The sequence below is a fragment of the Neodiprion lecontei genome, chromosome 2, assembly GCF_021901455.1.
Source record: "Neodiprion lecontei isolate iyNeoLeco1 chromosome 2, iyNeoLeco1.1, whole genome shotgun sequence".
Taxonomy (NCBI): Eukaryota; Metazoa; Arthropoda; class Insecta; order Hymenoptera; family Diprionidae; genus Neodiprion; species Neodiprion lecontei.
The window spans coordinates 5,488,032-5,508,551 of NC_060261.1; the positions used below are offsets into that span (position 1 = coordinate 5,488,032).

The 20,520-nt window shown below is 38.9% G+C and overlaps 1 protein-coding gene across 1 annotated transcript in view; it reads left to right on the plus strand.

The window, feature by feature from the left end:
• Positions 1 to 20,520, plus strand: part of LOC107224435 — a 192,503-nt gene that overhangs the window by 126,661 nt on the left and 45,322 nt on the right. The window contains exons 7-12 of the mRNA XM_046732611.1: positions 454 to 571; positions 3,418 to 3,511; positions 3,657 to 3,746; positions 3,899 to 3,988; positions 5,258 to 5,475; positions 5,746 to 5,884. Of these exons, the coding sequence (XP_046588567.1) occupies positions 454 to 571; positions 3,418 to 3,511; positions 3,657 to 3,746; positions 3,899 to 3,988; positions 5,258 to 5,475; positions 5,746 to 5,884 (749 nt within the window). The remainder of the gene's footprint in view (positions 1 to 453; positions 572 to 3,417; positions 3,512 to 3,656; positions 3,747 to 3,898; positions 3,989 to 5,257; positions 5,476 to 5,745; positions 5,885 to 20,520) is intronic.

Genomic DNA, 20,520 nt, shown 5'->3' on the forward strand with positions numbered 1-20,520 from the left:
GCAGATGCAACGAAATGCGTGCACTGCAAATTAATGTGAGAAGAGATGCGTTCGTTCAGTCAAGGCGAATCAATTTCATCATTCATTCATGATCCAAGATGCAGCATGCGCTTCTATATTACGTACCTATTTATATGCATATGTGTGCCCGGTCGTTCCCTGCAGAATTGCACAACACCCTGTTATTCGGATATTATTTATTTATACCTGTGGACGCATTATTCTTGCTTTATGTTTTGAAATCAGGTTTCGTGCTCGGTTTGTTCGTTGTTTTTTTTTTTTTTTTTTGTCCATTTAAACTATTTTTTTTTGAAAATATGTGTGTAAATCGTAAAAATCTTGCAATAAATAGAATAAAAATAAAAACTTGAATATTTAGAACTATAATGACGATGAGGAGAATAATGAGGGATGATGTATTTAATTTCATTCTTTTTTTTTAATCTGTTTCAGGGTACAAAGACTGTGCCGACAGACCTGTCATCGAATACGACAGCACTGTGTCACCGACGGAGGCTATTTCGCCGGTCGAAATCGCCTGTTTTATTCTCTACCTCGTTCACCTACCCAGGTTCGTAGAATAAATTTATTCAAATTCATTCTACGCCGTGAATGATTCTTAATCGAATCGACGCAGCTTCCATTCGTTTCGAGAGAAAATGTAGTCGGAGAATAATATCAAATACAAATTTAAAAAATTCATCGCCCTCTTGTACCACGGCATAATAAATTTACAAAAGATGCATGGTATAATCACGGGGACGTGGAGGTATACGGTAACTTGCACCATAATATAAGGGAAAGTAGGTATATTATTTGCTGCAGTTGTAAAGATGTGCCGTGCTGCAGTGCGGTGTATTACATTAAGATATTAAAATTAATGATCGATATCGATAGGTATGGAGGGAGTCGCGAATAGGTTATTTATTAATTATCCTGAAAGTAATATCCATGCATGCACCCGACAGTATCGTCGACCCTTACAATTATACCAGCGCAACGTAGGTACTTTCTAGTCGACGAATATCATTATAGGTACTGTATTTATAGACATAATATGTATACCCGTAACGCGCATATACTATGGTGTGTATATATATATATATATTATATCCACCGCAGTATCAATTATTATTGTTTACACATGCAAATTGCCCTGCGCGCACTCTTCCGCATGATATAAATCAATAAAGGTAGGTAGGTATATATATGCATGTCAAGAAAGACACCGCAACTTCATTTCGATTAGGTACATTACCTTATACAAGTAGATATGTAAGACCGTTTCAGTGTACAGATTCCGATACCGACATCTTATCGACATTTTCAGCCGTTTCACAGCTCAGACACAAACCCGTTTTTCGGGTGGAGGGTATCCCCACACTGGTCAACTTTATCGATCGTCGATAAAATTCATCGATATCGTCGGTAAAGTTGACCAGTTTTGGTATAAACTCCACCCGAAAAAAAGGGTTTGTATCTGAGCTGTCGGTATCGGAATCTGTACGCAGAACCGGCCTTATATATATGTATATCTATTTATACACCACCAGATATGAGTATAAAAAAGGGGCAACCCTGTTTTACACGATGTTGTACATTTTTAAAGCGTACGTTTAGAAATAGAGTTCGGCAGAGCTATTATAATGCAAGGAAACTGCGGTAAATTTGGTAAATTTTTTCGAACAAAGATGAGTCTTTCAGAACCTCGCTTTCGTTTTATTGCTAGCAAGTCGTATATATCATAATAGAAATGCTACCGGATCGTACAGAGAAAAGTAGTCACGCGGTGTGTCTCGAGATCCAAAGATATATACAAAGGTTCTCGCACTTGCCGACTTGTCGAGTTGATCTAGTTTTGCACACTTGACCGCATTTCCACCACCGTTGGGTATATATATATATTTTTTTTTTGTATAATACATTTTTAATCTTTCCCCATGCTCATGCTCATTGCCTGCCTGCACGTTTCTTGTATTCAATTGAATCTCTGTGCAGACATACCTGTTTCTATAGATCATGTTTTTCCTCGCTGCGCGTTGCAGTGCGGGACTTCTTCTTTGGTAAAAGGGGTTTTCGGTTTCTTCTCTGCATATCAAACCATCGTCATATATAAGGTCACGTTCTAGCTCTCGGTCCAACCTGTCACTGCCATTATACCTACCTACCTACCTACCTATATACCCTGGGAAAATTCTTTCGGGGTTAAATTTTATAACCATAAACGCCTCGCCGCAATGGCCCACCCAAGGCGAAGCTAAACCGCGTCAAGTTCCATCCTCGATCCTCTCATCCAAGTCGCACGTGCGTCTCACGCAGACATTGGGGTGCATAATACCGGCGGCCCGACTTACAATAGTGCTAATGCACCGCTGTAAAAGCATTTTAGAGAAAAAGAAAAAAATCCAGAGGCGTAGGATAAGCGAAAACTTTACGTAGATACTTTTTTCATCGATCCATTTTCACGCTGAACATAAGAAAAATTTCACGGGGCCGTAACGAAATTTATACCTTATACGTTTACAACCGGTCAGGAACAAATACAGGGTATTTTGCTTGGACAGTAAATTTTTTTCTATTTAGTCTCGTTGTACGCGAAAATACTTGTAAATAGTGAGAGAAGATTTCCGTTAGCGAAAGGATGTCTCTGGGATGAAATTTTAAAAGGTCGGTTAAAATATTCTTGTAAAATCAATAATTTGAAAGACTGTCAAAGATTAGTATTTGTGCAAAATACTTCCAGGATAAAGTCAACTCCTTGTCGTAATATAAAATTGTCGGATTTGCGAGATATCCTTTCGCGAAGATTTTTTTTCCTATTATGTAAAACAGTTTTTTATTGTAGGAACAAGATGAAAAGTTGTCGCTTCCAAACGAAAAACCTTAATCCGCGTATAGTTTTTTTTTTTTTCTCCCTGCAAAATTTATCCGTTTCCTTCTTTCGTCTCAATTTTCACCTACGGATTGTATCAAGAGTGTTACGCCAATGCAATGGCGTCTACGTGGGTGTTACAGGAGCAGCGTGAGAAATATACCCAGATAGACTCACGTGTCATAAGTTAATATAACGTCAGTCGCATGCGGTGCTGTTAAGCTAGCATTTTTATCGCGCTTGTACTGCAGCCTGTATAGGGTTACTTGTTCCATGAGCGCGTGTCCTCGCCTATCTAAGAAATCCTTTTTTCCTTATTTACCTTTCTTTTCTTTTATTGTCACCTTCTGTAACAGGTTTTCTACGAAGAAAGGAAGATAGAGGAGAGAGAGAGCGAAAAAAGAACAAATTTATCGTTTTTCGTCGGTCAATAACAGGCTAGGAGCTAGCCTAAATTTTCTTCGATTTTATCTATTTTTAAACACCGGTATTCCCGATAGTCTCAGATAATTTATCTCATTCGGAATTCCCTATTTTTGCCACAGTTCCGACCGATCAGATACCGAATTCACGTTACTCGTGACTGGCCAGCCGTCCGAAGAATTGGATCTTCTCGACAACGCGTTTCACCTCCTGCAGGTAACTCATCCGAGTCATTTTCTGTTCTTTTTTTGCTTATTTTTCTTCACATAATAAATACTTAACGAAACAATTATTTTCGAATGTATAAAGTAATATTATAGTAAAAGTCAGCGAACTTCAATACGTTGTTTTCCTTATTTAGCGTACATTGAGAGTTTCTCAAGCCTTGGTGCTTCGAAATTCATGTGACGAGGCACCCGGCAGGCCGCTTTTACCCCGCAGTCAAATCAAGGTAAGTCGTTGCTTTTCAAATACTTCTCATCGCGATTTAAACGCCTGTTTGAATAAAGTCAGCTATTGCGTAGAGTTTAATCGTCGACTTTTATTTCTCTCTTATTTAATTTTTATTTGCTGATTTAATATACAATGGTTATTCTTTTTCAGGTTGTATTCGTAGACGAGGAAACTATTTCCAAACACATCTCAAACCGCCATCAAAAATCCGATCATCTTCAATGGATATCATTTTTCAAGGTATGCAAAAAACGAAAAATTTTCTTCGACACCAAATACGTAACCGAATATAATTGCAATTCATTTCTCTGCTTTCTTCTATCGTATAAAATTCCATTAACACCGGTCAGTTTTCAAGAAAAAATTAGTGCAAAATCTCTAAGTAGTTTAAATATCGCCGTAGAATTCTGTATCGAAAATATCCTCTCCAAGTTATCCCTCAAAATTCTTGATCAATATGACAAAATTCCAATCCAAATGAAAAGTCTTCATATTTCGTTCCGTTGAAACCTGATTTGAGCAACCGAATTTCCATCGATACAATAATATATTCACAGTTCGAAAATCAGTACCGCGTTACTCGAGTCGGCAACCAGAAATTCGTCTCCGCAAAGCGGGTTGCGAATTGAGATGACAAGGCGCAAGAGACAAACAGGTGGACGAATTTCGTAGAATTAATTAAGAATTGAATTGACTTTACACCGCTCGCAGGTAGAAACCATGGTTAGAAAAATCTCCGCGTTCAAGGAATCCTCGAGTCGATGAGAAGGAGAAGAGCGTTCCAACCTCCAACCTAACTCAATGTAACTTGAAAATCAACCCGACCGTTTGAGGTACACCGATTGTCCCTCCTTCGTAATTTACCCCCAAGGGATATAACGCGCATACGACGAATTCCACCGTGTCTCCATCGACCCGCCAGTAGCTGCTACCACGGCACGTTCCGATTAACCGGTTTTAATTGACAGTGGTTCTCATCGATCTGGCGGTTCGTTAATTTAAACGTAAAAAAGCTGGCGTGACCAGAATTACTGTAATATAATTGTTTATTGTTACGCCGCCTTCTTATCTTGCAACATTTTCTCGAGAACGTGAAATGAAAACAATTTGCGAATATCGCGCAACTTTCTTCTCAATTTTTATCTCCGTTTTCTCTGTATTGGGAAATCTGACTCGTGACGTCAAAGCCGGATTATCGGCGCCATTTTGACGCCACATAACCTATAAGTTTTCAATTTCCATTGATGCAAATCGTGATTGTTCTTCGAGTATCAAATTAGTGTAATGTCTGGTCAATTAGTGACACGTAATAGGTAATAGACTAGTTCAATTCAACGAATTACATGCGAAAAACACGATCAATTATCAGTTATCAGCTTGGATGCATTACTTTGATTCTTTTCCCACCAACGTCGCATTGCAAACTGACTATTTCAATATTATATAACGTTTAATTAACGCATATTCTTTACATTTAGTTATTTAATTTGTCCTTTCTATGTTATTCAGGAATACGACACGGTGATGTCGAAGTGGCAGGCTGCGGGTCGAAAGCTCGCCATGGCCATGTCGGAATTAAAGGAGTGTGCGATTATTCCGCAACCGTTGGTTCCGCTCAGTCGTCTGCTGACAGATCCTACAGTAAAACGCACACCGGCTGATGCCAACGAGGTGATCGCCCTCCTCGAGGAACGCTCCCAAAACATTCGCCACGTCGAGCAAGTCAGGTAAAATTTCTGAATTTCTGTACATCCGTGTCTGTAATGCGTTTGGTAAAATCGGTTTTTTTCTTTTTTCACTTTCATACGTGCGAAATGATGAATTGTTAGAAAAATCTTCTATTTTAGATCTATCGTATTATCACTGTAATCAGTTTTATTGCGTTCGGAATAGCCAAGACTTTTCATCTGGACGAGTTTCCTTGTGCTTATTGAAACAGTGATCATCCTTATCGACATTTCGACTAATATTCGCTTTCCTCTGTAAATTATATCCAGGCTATCCCTGGATCGGGCTCGTCGACTGCTAACGGAAGTCAGTAATGCAGCGACGAGGCTTGAATCGTCCTGCGAATCTCGACGAGCTACGATCAGGAATTTAACCATCCTCAGAAACATCGAGGACCAGGCGCGCGAGGTGAGTAATGAAGAAAAAACGCTAACACAACTTGACGAATTCACACTACGCGTTACGTACACATTCTCTCACTACGAAGGTGAATCGATGAACATGCAGTAAAAATCATTGAAAGCGGTTCGGTAATCAAATGAAAATCCGTTGTCTTCTAGTTTAATTTCGTGTTAATTTCCCTTGATTTGTCGACAATGTTTTCATTTTTAATTATAGAAACACTCTTAATCCTAAATCAATCTCCCGATCTATAATGGCGTCGTTCACGTGCCAGGAATGCACTTGACCTTGAAACGATAATTACGTTATCATTTCACTTCGCTGGCCTTCCTCCTTGATCCTCGCGATCTCCCCGCAAGTCCATGCCGACATGTGGAAATTATACACGAGCAAAATACATGAGCGGGGGGAGTAAAAGAGGAGAAGAAAGTTGGCGCTGATTGTGTTTCCTTTATTCCTTTATACACGCATAGGTATTTATCTTCGAGTTAAGCTCGAGATAAAATATTGATTGATAATCGTTTAAGAAGAAAATAAGAAGGGTTGAAAAAAAAATAAATAAAACGTTGAGACTAAATAAAATCGTACAGCCGTATTATATACTTTGTAATCCTGCATTGTATTACACTGATCGCATTATACGTGATATTTTATATACATGGTATAGGACGTGTGCATCAACGATAATCACGTACCTATATAAACGCGAGCCACCGCGTACGACCATTCGCGATACTCACGATTCAGCTTTCTCAGCGATCATCATCATCATCATCATCATTTTGATCACTTCTATACACTGCACCTCGGTATTGTATATATTCTACCACACCGGGAACAAGAAGCAGTACATACTCTTTAATGTTTGACTACTGCACTTGTGACTGTCTCAAATAAAATTTGGGTTAACCCTGCGACATAGAATGTACATGTACTGTACGAACTGTAAAGATATGAATCAATTATTGGTACCTGGAGCGACGATTTATTTAATATATGTATACATGTATCCCCTTGTGCTATAATAGCGATAGAGCTATTACAATAAAAATGAAAACGAATTAGCTACCTGATCGTTGAAATATTAAACAAAGCACAAATTTAAATCTAGCGCATCCTTTTTTTTTTAAGGCAAGGATTAACTTTTTGTTTCTGTTGGATTCGAAATTTCAAACCTGTTTCATATAATGTTTAATAAAAATTAATATACAAAATTATCACACCGTTGTAGCGAGATATTTACCTGTTATACTCGATGTACGCACCAAGTGAATGAAAAAGCTTCGATGCAGGGCCAACTTTCACTTCTCGGATTGGTTTATATTGTACCAGTTTCAGATTAGCTAGATTAGGTTGATTGGTCGGCCCTATATATGTATAATTGATGGGCGGATTCCTGTTCCATCCGAATAAGGAAGCGCCGGCATTGCCGATTGTCGCGTGCTAATAGATAATCAAAGGCTCGAGATTGGACGCAGGTGTTGTATAACTCCCGCCCATCTATAGGTATACACGCTTCCGCACAACGTGGCTAAAACAAGTAACCGATGACGTTAATCAGGTTAATCAGCCTTCGAGATTGGCTCGCGTTAATTTGTGTGTTGTAAGTATACGGGATATGTAGTATACTACGGTAATGTAAGCACGCTGAAACTCGCGTTCCAATTTCCTGTCTTCTTCCTAGCGAAATCGAGGAAATAAAAATAGAGCCGGAAAAGATTAACCCAAATTTCTTATTACGCGGGCTTTTGAATTTTTATATTCATTTCCAAATCCGTGTTTAATATTGTGACTTATAGATATATACGTATAAGTTTCGATATTTTATTCACCGTTAGACGCAAAATAGAAAAATTAAAAAAAGAGAAACTTTCAGGGATAGAAGATGACGATTGTATGTGTGTAAGAAAAAAAAAATCTGGATGTTGAGGAAACAATCGATTGCAAGTAAAACCGGTGCTAAGGAAATTTGTTAAAATTTTGAGCATGCGTAACGATTCTTGTTTAGATTGTAACTTGTTAACTTCTTTTTATACACTCTTCGCGCATCGCCTGTGGCGAAATTCCTCCGATATTAGCTCCCGCATGATCGTCGCGAGAGAAAGGAAGAGCCTCGGAGGAAAAGAGAAAGGAGATTAGATAGCTAAACTAAATGATACAGCGGAAATACTTGCGAGTTGATATAAATAAATAAATAACGTAACGTAACATCGAAATAAGATGCAATAAAATTATGATAACGATTTAGAGATTATACGAACGCTGAAAAAAGAAAGAAGGAAAAATGAAACGTAGTCAGGCGAGTTATGTAAAGTCATGTCGAGTCGATTTAATTATCAACGTTGATTATGTAAATTGCAAATTTGAAAAATGAAAAAAAAAAAAACTGAATAAAATTAAAATTAGAAGAATAAAAAAACACACACACTCGTTAAAGAAAAATTAGAAACTGTGTCAAGGCGCAGATGATCGTTAGCCGCGTTGTCTCGAGGCTCTCGACCCGCCAAAAACCTTTAATTTCATAAATCTCGCAGACATTTTTTGCACATCTATTATAATAGCCGAGCAGCTTTTTCTAGTCCACTCGATAATATTTGCGTACGCCAAATAGGTACGCGCGTCTAATTTTCTCTGGTTCGCACGGCACGGATCATTCGTAACCACATTTGGATGAAAAAATTAAACCACAATCTCTCTTCCGCCGACATTGAAATCACCCGTGGCTATGCTTGCATGCGTGCGTGCAAATTAACGCAGTCTAATTGCGAATACAGCAATAGAAAAGCAAAAAAAGAAATAGTTCGCAAAAACAAAGAAGAATGGAAATCGACAAAAAAAAAAAAAAAAACGGAGGAATAATAATCACACGAAGCACGAAATCAATTGAAGGATCGAACGAATGCGAAAATTACCCCAGGAATTGGGTGATGGATACGAGATCAATGCTGTAAATGAAACGAAATACTGGCACATTTTTTCGCGTTTTTTTTTTTTTTTTGTTGTAAAAAAAATTTGAGAATCGAATAATGTTGGTTATAAACGATGATAAATCAACTTGTACAGTGTCTTTGTATAATATATTTGAAATTGAAACTTGTCATCGTTGGAAAAAAACGTGTGTTTTGTGTGCACTGAGTGAAATTTTTAGTTCCGGTTACCGCTCAGTCCTTAACTGATTTCATTTTTTACCACAATCGAAAAATATAGTTTTAGGTAGAAAATGAAAATTAGTTTTGTAGCCGTTACCGGAAATTCTAGTATTCTATACTATTCTTTCTCATTACGATCACTGTTGCTATATTTTCTTGCAACTGTTGCGAAAATTTAACGCTCGTGCAACGATAAATTGACGTTGAAGCCTTGTTTAACTAAAAAAGTAGAGTAAACCTCAGAAACTGATTCAGCGTTGCAATAACCAAAAAAAGGATCGACGATAGCGCAAAATGGTTAGGCGTACCTCGTTTTTCGTAATCCCAACAATATTCAAACAGCTTTTTTAACGATACCTGTTTTATTCAATTTTTCTAGTTACTGTAACAAGTGAAATTTTTCTTAATGTGCGATTTTGGAATGGGCACTGAAGTCGCTCGCTCTCTACCGCATCACGTATAATAATTATAACATGATGGATTGAGAAGGTGAACTTTGCCGCCTAATTATGATAAAACCGAGGATACACCGCATCCGTGCATCACGTTTCGAACGAAATAGTCTGCTTTCCACTAACGATTGCCTCCGACCCTCGTTCAGCGAACCTAATATTACCCGACCGCTGCGCGTATTAGAGTTTAACAATTGCATATATTACCGAGGTATTAACTGCGTTGCGGCCGTTTTCATCGCGGCGTAGCGCACGAATCACACGTCGTTCCATTAGAGTTGAAACGCGTTGTATACCTCATACACTTCGAAACTACGATCGCGAATCGAAGTCGAGCTTTCCTTATATTCTACACCTACTGCACGCCGTTATAATTTGTTATACCACCTCCAATGCAGACCCCGGATTTGAAGCTTTGTACGCCCCTGATTGCGCTCTCTTAATATTTGCCAATTTGAGGAAATGTAAGTGTAAGCTTCGCCCGGACGTTCGATTGCCGGTCATTATGTGGTTGCTCTATGCATGGATACTTATTTATACGTATAACCGCTTTGGGAGGAGTTACTGCATTTCTCGATGCATGCCCTGTTAAATCGATTCCCACTTCTCTACATCGCAGCTATATTCGTATATTTTCTGGTTTCACAATACCGTTCTCTTCAATTTTCTTTCCTTTTTGTCACGTCAAATCGACCAGGGTCTGGCTCTCTCAAGTTTGGACCCAGAATGTGTGTCTTTTTGAGCCGTTTGAAGTAAAAAAAAGTGGACCAAAATTAAATAACGGATAGATGGTTAAAAATTTTTTATACATAATGTAAGATTTTTAGTAGTTTTTTCAGATTTTCGCTGAAAAAAAAAAAAAAAAAAACGGTCGTTTTCAATAATTAGTGGAATAGCAAAGCCCCTTTCTCAACACAGATTCCTATACCGACATTTTACCGACACTTAGCCAAGACGCAAGCCTTTTTCGAGAATGTTTTATCATTAAAATAGCTATCTCCGAACTGCCGAACATTCTAGAAAAAGGTTTGTGTCTTGGCTAAGCGTCGGTAAAATGACGGTACAGGAATCTGCGTCCAGAACCGGCTGTGCTATTCTACTCATGTTTTTTAGCGTGAATAAAAAGAGCTCAGGAACAATGAAAATACAATTTGCGTGCGTGTAAAGGAATAACGCAGCAACTGCGGATATAATTGTTGCGAAACTCGGAAATCGGTTTTAACCGATCGTCGTTGGGTTTCCTCTCGCTTTTGTATCGCCGTTTTTAGACAGCAGCAGCCCTGCGGATCGAGTCTTTACGGCGCTAAACCAGCATCGCATCTTATACCGCAAGCCAGCGAAGTTGCTGCGCTTAAGATTCAAAGAGATTCCGCGATTTCCTCATTTGCATGCGTATGCACGCTGTACGTATCCCAACAATGGTAAATAGCTTTAGCTAGGTATACATACCTACGTAGGTATATCGGAACAAGATGCACGTTCCGTATGGACCGCGAGTCGCGGATGCTGCGAGGATTATTAAAACCCGAGATGAATTACCATCTGTTATTTTTTCACGCCATTTTCGAAATCATCGTAAAACGGGACGAATGAACAAATCTTCGACGTGCAACCGACATTTTTTTTGTTTTTTTTTTTTCTTCGTTCACCTCTCACGTTGTAATAATATTCATGCGGAAACGTCGACGGGCAAAATTTACACCTTTCGTTTCGTTGAATCATTCAAATTTTCATTCTTCCTTGACACTCATTTTTCCAGTCAATTTGACAAGTTCTTCAATCTTTTTTATCTTACCACGAAAGTGAACCGTTGGACTTATTTTTTCTACTTTCTGACGTCTTCAAATTCGATCGATTCACATCTCGGAGAAATTTTCAAAGAACGTGACTTAGTCGATTCTCCAGCAGCAGTATTTGGATTTTTTTACCGACTTGGAAAGAGAAGGATATAGAGAGGGAGTACGCAAAGGACAAAGGCACTCGTGTAAAGCACAGAGAATCCTGCGTAGACAATAACAACGGGGAGGAAGAATTAAAAAGCACCTCGAGTTCGCCTTCGTTGACTATGCACCACCATTTCAGCATCTTGGGCTTATCAGATCAAAAGACGCCGCTGGTTTTCTTATGACTCCCTCGTAATACGAAGTGCAGCTCGAGGAACGCAAACTGTTTGACTTGTCGCACTTTACCATGTAAGTACTTATGAAAAAAAATTTATTCACGTGAAAAAATTATTAACGAAGACACGTGTTTAAATAATTTCCTATGAAAATTAACACAACTCGAATTCCGTAAAGCTACTTATGCTTTTTAAAGTGGTTTTTAATGCGAATAATATTCTTTCAAAGTATATTATCGCTTATTCGATACACACGAAACGTGTTTTTGGAGAAAAATTTCGATAAAAAACGGATTTACGTTGATAAATTCTCATCGCAAATGCTAAGCACATTTGCATATATATGCGAGTATACCACGTATATAATTTATAGGTTAAAATCATCGTCCAGGTATACAGATTGAATTGAATTGAATGATTGCAAGAATAACTGGTTACCGTGCAAGTGTAATTTGTGTATAATTGTGATTGCGGTGTTCGGATCGGCTTGACAAACTTGTAGGTAAAAAATATCCCACGGGATTACGCAGTGGGGCTGCAAAGAGGGACTTAATGAAAGGCATAATATTTGATAAAATTTTTAATTTTTCCTTACCGCATCCGCGTGTATAATACGGTTGAATTATATCGCGTATCTGATTATTATAGCTACAAATCGCGTGTGCAGTGCCGTAGAAAATTACACGGCATCTCCGCAAAAGGATTAGCGAGTCTTTGACAGATCGAATTAAAACTGTGTAGTGCAAATAAATTATCGACTACTTTGTACTTTATTTACTTTGCTTTACGAGTTGTGCAGGCTACATACTGTAATTATCAATTATTTATACATGAAGCGGAATTTCTAGAACTCGTTTCCCGTTACGCATTCATGTAATTCAATGTGCCGTCATATTAAAAAAAAAATCTGCAACAACTTTTATCACTGACACAGTGTTTGTATTTTTTCTTTTTTTTTTTTTTTCTTTTCATTTTAAAATCTGAAAAATTTCATTTTATTTTACTATCCCCTTAACGATAATTCTGTCCTTCCTCTCTCGACGACGATGTGCACATACCATGGTATCAACGTATAATATAAGGCGAGAAAAGGGTGTATTAAACAAATATTTACACCATGGTCGCGTTAGTTGTGTAATCAAGCTGCACGTTATGGCTATCTATATACCGTCTCGACTCCAGACTTCTTTGAAGGACTTTTTATTTCATTTACCGTTCATTACAATTTCCTGGAATTTATTACAAGACATATTCATCTTATTTCTATTCTTTAACATCTCGACCGGCTTGACTTGACTAATTTTAAACAATAATATCTAAAAGACAAGTGACTTGCAGTATGAAGTGTGTAACAATTTCGTACCATTGATAAAACGCAACACTGCTAATGAAAGGAGTTAACCTTGGTGCCGTTGTACATTTTGGTTTTTGTAATCTCTGAATTCATCGTCTTATCCTCAACGAAGATACGGCTTTGAACCTCGGCAGGTGAACGAACCCTGAAATATAATTACGTCTCACTTCCTTTCTCTCTCTCTCTCTTTTTTCTTGTCATTTTCTCTCTCTCCCCCGAGAATACACTCATTACCCCTCGAATCTACGTAGCTGATCCGTGAGTCTCGAGTGTACCGCAATCTCCAGTGTCTAATTATTAGAATCGGATCGTAATGGGATCGAATATCGATCTTGACGCGCCGCGGAGCGTATTTCCAGGTACATATATAAGCGTTGAGGTGCAATCGGAGCCATGCGTGCATGTATACGTACATGCGTGCCGAACTGCACTCCACCTTCTCAAGAGCCAGCATCTTATAACGTGCATCTTGGTCCGATGCCTCTTTCGAAAGTGAAATATAACGAATCTTGTACGAGAGACTGCCTGTCCGTCAACGTCACCTCCGTCAATTGCCGCCCTTCCTTTACTACTCTTCTCCATCATCTTCTATAAGTTATAAAAACCAACCGCGAGGAACCGGAGGAACCGACTAACTAGTTACATACTGGCCGATGGACTCCGAGATGCGATCAGTAATCGGCCGAGGATTGTGCAACTACGCCTCTGCCCATTATTCTTTACACTTTTCTTTTTACTCTTTTCTTTCGTCCTTTCTTTCTTATACTCTCACTTTTCTCCTTCGAATTATCGGAACGCAACGCCTGAAAACCGTGGCAAAGCCATCATGCGCGCGTAAGGGACCTCCTCGTTTGTACAACTCCATCAATTCGCATTCTGTCCTCGCGATTTTTCGACGATGCGGACGTGCGGAGAAAAACTTGACCGTTCTTACGTGAATTCCAATTTCACCGACTGATTTATCAGGTGACATTGCACGAAAGTTATTCATATATTTTATCCAAGTTCATTTTATTTCACGTTGCAATACCTTGTACAACTCTTAAAGTGATACGTGGAATATTAAAGACTCGGGTAAATAATAAAACATACTTGTTTTTCGAATTCAGCTTTGCTTTTCCACACTGAGAAAAATTTCATTTGTTACAGTAACTAGAAAAATTGAGTAAAACAGGTATCGTTGAAAAAAAGTGTTTGAATATTGTTGGAATTGCGAAAAACGAGGTACGCCTAATCATTTTTTGCGCTGTCGTCGATCCTTTTTTGGTTATCGCAACGCTGAATCAGTTTCTGAGGTTTACTCTACTTTTTTAGTTAAACAAGGCTTTAACGTCAATTTATCGTCGCATGAGCGTTAAATTTTCGCAACAGTTGCAAGAAAATATATCAACAGCGATCGTAATGAGAAAGAATAGTAACGGATTCCAGACTGTCCGGTAACGGCTAGAAAACTAATTTTCATATTCTACCTAGAACTATATTTTTCGATTGTGGTAAAAAATAAAAACAGTTAAGGACCGAGCGGTGGCCGGAACTAAAAATTTCTCTCAATGCATCGATTTTACGATACTTGCTCCGAATTCCTGCTGGTAGTCTTGATTTTTAAAAAGTTTACACACTCTAAGGTTCTCTCCTCAAGGCACTTTTTTCGCCGTGTGCACGCGCCTCGCCAGGACAGATATTACGTATGCGCCCATTAAAATTTGCCTCCTCTTTTTACTCCTTCGTAACAATTTTCTTCCTCCCTTCGTTTCTTTTTTAACCCCCATTTTGCTCCGGCTTGTCCCGGACGGAGGTATTTTCTTTACGTTACAATTTGCACCTGCACTTGATTCTCGGCTGTAATATCTCTCTCTCTCTCTCTCTCTCTTTGGACGTGGAATTTTTTCTCGCAAGTATGTATAACGCACTTACGTGCCCTTACCGCGTATAATATACCTTTATCGACACGGTCGATCTTCTCGTCCGATTACGCATTCAAAACGCGAAGCGAAACGTCCTCCGGCTCTTCGCGGCGCTTCGTCTTACCTTATATTCTCGTATCCTCGATTAAACTTCACCCGCGAAGTTACGTGCGGAAATTTTTCAACCACCCCTACCGATTCAACGCTCGCTTTGCGCAAGCTAAAAATCATTCTTCATACAAATTTTGCAACTTTCCTATTTTTCTCAGTCTCTTATCCACGCCGTGTATCATTACCGTTATTTTTATTAATAAATATTCATGTCCAACGTACCTTATTCATCCTTTATTCATCCTTACAATTCGTATTTCAAATTCAATTTCAGCAGCACACGTAGGTACGGCAGCCGCAAAGTAAATTATACCTACAACGTACAATCAGAGACGCAACAAAGTTGCAGTTATGGGATTGAATTTCCGAATCTTTTTATTTCGTACTTACTTTTTCTTCATCCTCTTCCCCTTCGTCTTTTGTCGTTCAATTTTCACCTCGACTTGCAAGTACTCTCTCATATCGTCGCACAGTACTCTCTCTGTACGCTTTGTATCTACCTGCAGCTTTGCGAATTTTTTCCCCATGAGTTACTCACCGTTGCACGTACACCTCGCTTATAGTGCAGCGTTCGCGAATTTCTTCGCTCCATCGTCACGTCGTCGTTCCCGGAAGGCCCTGGTATGCTAAAATTGCGTCCAGATACGCCTACCAACATTCACCTGAACCTCGTCCGTTTTTTTTTATTTTTTTTTTATTACTAGTTCAAACAGTGTGAATATTTCAAAAAATTTAATCGTAAATTTTGGCGAATGTTTTTCCCTTTTTGTTTTTATTTTTTCTTCATGCGGAGACGCCGAGAGATTTTTACGAAACGTACGTAACAATAATGATAACAGTAATAGTAATAAACAATCGTATCGCGAAGAGTTTATAAAAAGGGGAAAGAGAAAATCTTCGTCGACTTGTTAACAACTGTGTATACGGTATACAATACGTACGATGCGCGATATAAATTCTGCGAATTCCCTTCGTTTCTTCATGATAATAACAGTAACAATCATTTATTACAAAAAGGGCACGGTGAACGGTTTCACGTATACATTATGCATACCACTTTTTTTGCAGAGACGGTGAACAAAGCCCATTTCCCCATTAAAAGTTCACCCAGGTGTTGTAAGTAAAGACGTGCGAATCGACGAATTAATTTGCTATAAAAACATCAAAAAAAAAAAAAAAGAAAAAAAAATGAGGCCAAATAATTACAAATAAAGAAAAATAGTCAGCCCTCAATTGTTTAATAACCTCTCAGGAGCAGTCGGTACGAGATTATTAAAGATCACGGAAAGTCCCGTGGCATGTTTGAGGCCCGGATCGGTCCGTCGTAAAGAATTTCTCGAAAGTGATTAACCCCTCGAACTGGCCGATCAATCGTCGACGTAACAATAACGAAGCTCGTTAAGCAGCTAGCTCGTGTCGGATCAAACGACCCGAAGATACGTACAATCCGATACAGCCGGTCGTGCCTTTGGGTGCCATAACTCGGTTTTAATCGACAACTAATTCAGCCAGGCCGAAGCCTCTGATCGGTATTGAAAAGCGAGTTCCCTCAGCGTCGCGATCAAAAGCAAGAGGGCGTGGGTGCCACGATGCATAAAACGTTGTAAGACCGCGTGCCGTCGATGCACGCATATTTTTTACGTCTCCCGAGCAGCGCGACGACGGCGAAGACAATTTACATTTTGATTTACGAGGGCCGCCGGACCTCGGCAATTGAACGATACGGGAAATAGGGATGGAATCACCTGCTCCGACGGCTTGCTTATGCCGTAGTTTACGCGGCGGATGAACAGGTATAATGCGCTCGGTTATTCTTGAGAGTATACGTATGAGGTTGAGGAATGGGTTCGATCCTGTCACTTACTCTCATCTTGAGAGGAAACTCGAGTCTGGAATAATTTATTATTGAGAAAGACTTGTTAAGGACTATGGAGCGGACTTGTAGGCGTGCAACATTCTTTAAGGACGAACGGGCTTTGACCCTCGACTTATAACGTCGGAGACAAAAGTTGAGAAATGAGATGAAACCGGTCCTTCCTTAACTCATCCTTACTTCAAACAGGACCAAGAAGTACTCGTATAAGATTCTTTAAGGATCAAAATTCGAGGTGAGAAAAGAAACCGGGGTTTCCTTAATTCATCCTCAGGCAAAAAAGAACTGAGGACGTACAGGCGTATCGGATTGTTTAAGGACGAATAGGCGTCTTATACCATCGGTATCAAAAGTTGGCAAAAAAAAAGCAGAAAATGATTTTTCCTTAATTTATCCTTATTAAAAAAATTATCAAAGAGTAGACGTACACAGGCGTTCAGGATTCTTTAATAACGAATGGGTCCCTTATTCCATCGGTACCTATGAAAAGTTAAGAAAAGAGAAGAAACCGGTATTTCCTTAATTCGTCCTTGGTCAAAAAAAAAAAAAAATCAAAATAAATAAACAAATAAATAGCCACAGATATATATATATATATTCGTTTATACAACGTTTGTTTTACGAATTCCTCGCGTGCGACGAGAAATTAAGCTTCTTTAACCGCGACGCGATAATTTTGGAAATTTCATTTACACCCGACGAGATTTTCATATTTTTTTTCCACTTATAAATTTACGCACACGCGACACGTGCGTCCTCGTAATCCAGACATAGGGTGCATGACGTGCGGATTATCGTTGCAGTCGTTACACCTTGCGTACCGGGCACTTCGGGCTTTCGGAGTCGGCCGTCCTCTTATTGTGGAAATGGAGGGGCCGACAACGGCGATCGCAGCGGCTGTTCGACGTCGTGGACCAGTAAGTCTCTCGCGGTCGCAGCATCCGAACGCTCTCTCTCTCTCTCTCTCTCTGCATTTCTCGATAAGAAATAGCAACCGGCAAGTCGAACCAAATAACCCTTAAATTCGACGCCGAAATGACGAGGAAAGTTTTTTTACCCCGCTACCGCGCTGTGCTAAACTTTTATGCTATAACCGTTTATTGATTGAGAAAAAAAAATAATTTAATCACTTTTTTTGTTTTTGTTGTATTTCGCTGATCTCTAACACAACGTCATAAACAAGTGATTACCAATTGGTTTCGGTTCGTGAATGAATGGATTGATTGACTTTCCAGGCATCAGGTATACATGTATATATAATACAATTTGTGAAGTGTTTTGACATCAAGTTTTATTCGTACAGTTCGACGTTTTCTTCGTTTTTCTCGGATTACTTTTATCGTGTAAGGTTATAATCCATTTTTTTTTCTCTCTTTTTTTTTTCAAATCCATCCAACTTATTCGTCGTACCTGCTTGTTTACTGGCGACGATCACCCGCCGCCTGCAGATCATTAAATTCGATGATTGATCGTCACGGTAAATTAACAGGGTGCATGTAGTGTGAAAAGTGTCGCGTTTGGCCCGGAAGAGATCGGATCTCCCAAGGCCGGTGAATATATATATATATATATAATATATAGTAAATGAAACCGCAAAACTATTACGGTAACAGTACACGATATCCGAATAAGACGATGTACGCGATTGATTGGCAAAAAAGTGCAGAATGTCCGACGGTAAGTTAGTCGGAAATCTTTTTTCGTTACACCTGTAATACCTTTCTCTCGTGATCGTTCATTTTCATTTAGGTATCATACAACCGTGCCGTTTTGTACGCTCGAGGTTTATGCGACGCCTCCGTGTACACCATGATATATCGATATGCATATAACTATATACGTATACGCGATGACCTCAAAGCATACTTTAAACTTATTCATCCGCCCTAAATTTCGCACCTGTCGTTTACGCATCGAATTGAAACCGCGAGGCGGCAATATCAGCCTTCTTCGATCAGCGTGCTGATCCGTATTTTTGCAAAATAAAAAAAATTACAAAAAATATCTCTCTTTTTTTTTTTAATCCAAACGAAAATGAATTTAAAAAAAATTATAATCACGACGATCCTCATACGCTCGACGACACCATGCGTACCTGGATAGGTATGTACATACAATGAGAAAAATTTGATGTGTTATGGTAACTAAAAAAATTCAGTAAAACAGGTATCGTGAACAAAAACGTTTGAATATTGTTGGAATAACGAAAAACGAGGTACGCGTAACCATTTTGCGTTATCGTCGATCCTTTTTTGGTTATTGCAACGCTGAATCAGTTTCCGAGGTTTACCCTACTTTTTTAGTTAAACAAGGCTTTAACGTCAATTTGTCGTTGCACGAGCGTTAAATTTTTGCAACAGTTGCAAGAAAATATAGAAACGGCGATCGTAATGAGAAAGAATAGTAACGGATACTAGAAAACTAATTTTCATTTTCTACCTGGAACTATATTTTTCGATTTTGGTAAAAAATGAAAATAGTTAAGGACCGAGCGGTAACCGGAACTAAAAATTTCTCTCAGTGTATAACACCATTGTCATGCTCGAATCGTACGTTGGCCGGGAAAACAATGAGTACCCTTGTAGTCTGTCGTGCGCAGCTTGCAGGGTGTATAAAGAGGAGGGAGAGATAGATAAATAGATAGATAGATAGATAGATAGACAGAGGTGCAATCTACCAACCATCTACCTAAATGTGACTCGAAATTTTCAGGTGAATATACGACGAGCTTGAAAGGGTTACGACAAGGTATACGAGATTAAGAGTCAAATACTTCACGCCTCTCTTTCTCTGTCTCTCTTTCTCACACACTCTGTAACTTATGCGAGCTTATCTTATCATCCAACTATACGTGATAGAGATGAGCGTGTGTTGTACCCAAAAGTTTTAAAACTTAGAATTTTAAAAAGTCTAAATTTCCCGTGTTTAAAATTAACGAAATTCACGGGGGGTGTTTGTTCGAATAAAATTAGAAGACGAAAAAATGAACACGAATGAAATTGGAAATCTGAAAAACTTGTCAGCGAATAAAGTGGAATTCATTTCTTATCCCCGTATATTTCGCAGTAAAGATATTATACGTATATTTCGTGACTGTATAACGGTTTGTAATTTCGTAACAAACTTGCCGCGTTTAAGGTACCCACCCATATACGTATCAACGGCAGATACACGTGTGTAAGTAGATGTTGTTGCAATTTCGTTAACGTTTGGAAAAAAACGAAAGAAGATAGAAAAAAACGAGTGGAAGTTGAGATGATGAACGGAGAGTTGAATAAAAGTTACGGGGATGGTAAAAGAGAGGAGAAGAAAAATTGTAAAATAAAATTAAAATAAGACACATACGCGCGCGCGCATACATATATCTTATACTTAATTACGAAATAAGCGCAGGATACTTTATTTCACCGGTTGGAAGGGCGCGGAGACAGCCGCGATGTATATATCCATCCAACCTAAGGAAAGCCTTACAAGGCGCGCGAGAAGAAACGCGGCTTGGCTCGTAAAATATTACACTCTGTATACACGTGTACATACATATCTATCTACATGTCTACCGTACACGTTGGACTTTTTTTTTTCTTTTCTTTTTTTTTTTTCTTTTTGTTACGAGTTAATCGTATCTCTCGCTCTTTAATAGGTCGCCGCTTGGGGGTTGAGGAAGCGCTTGTCGAGGCGTT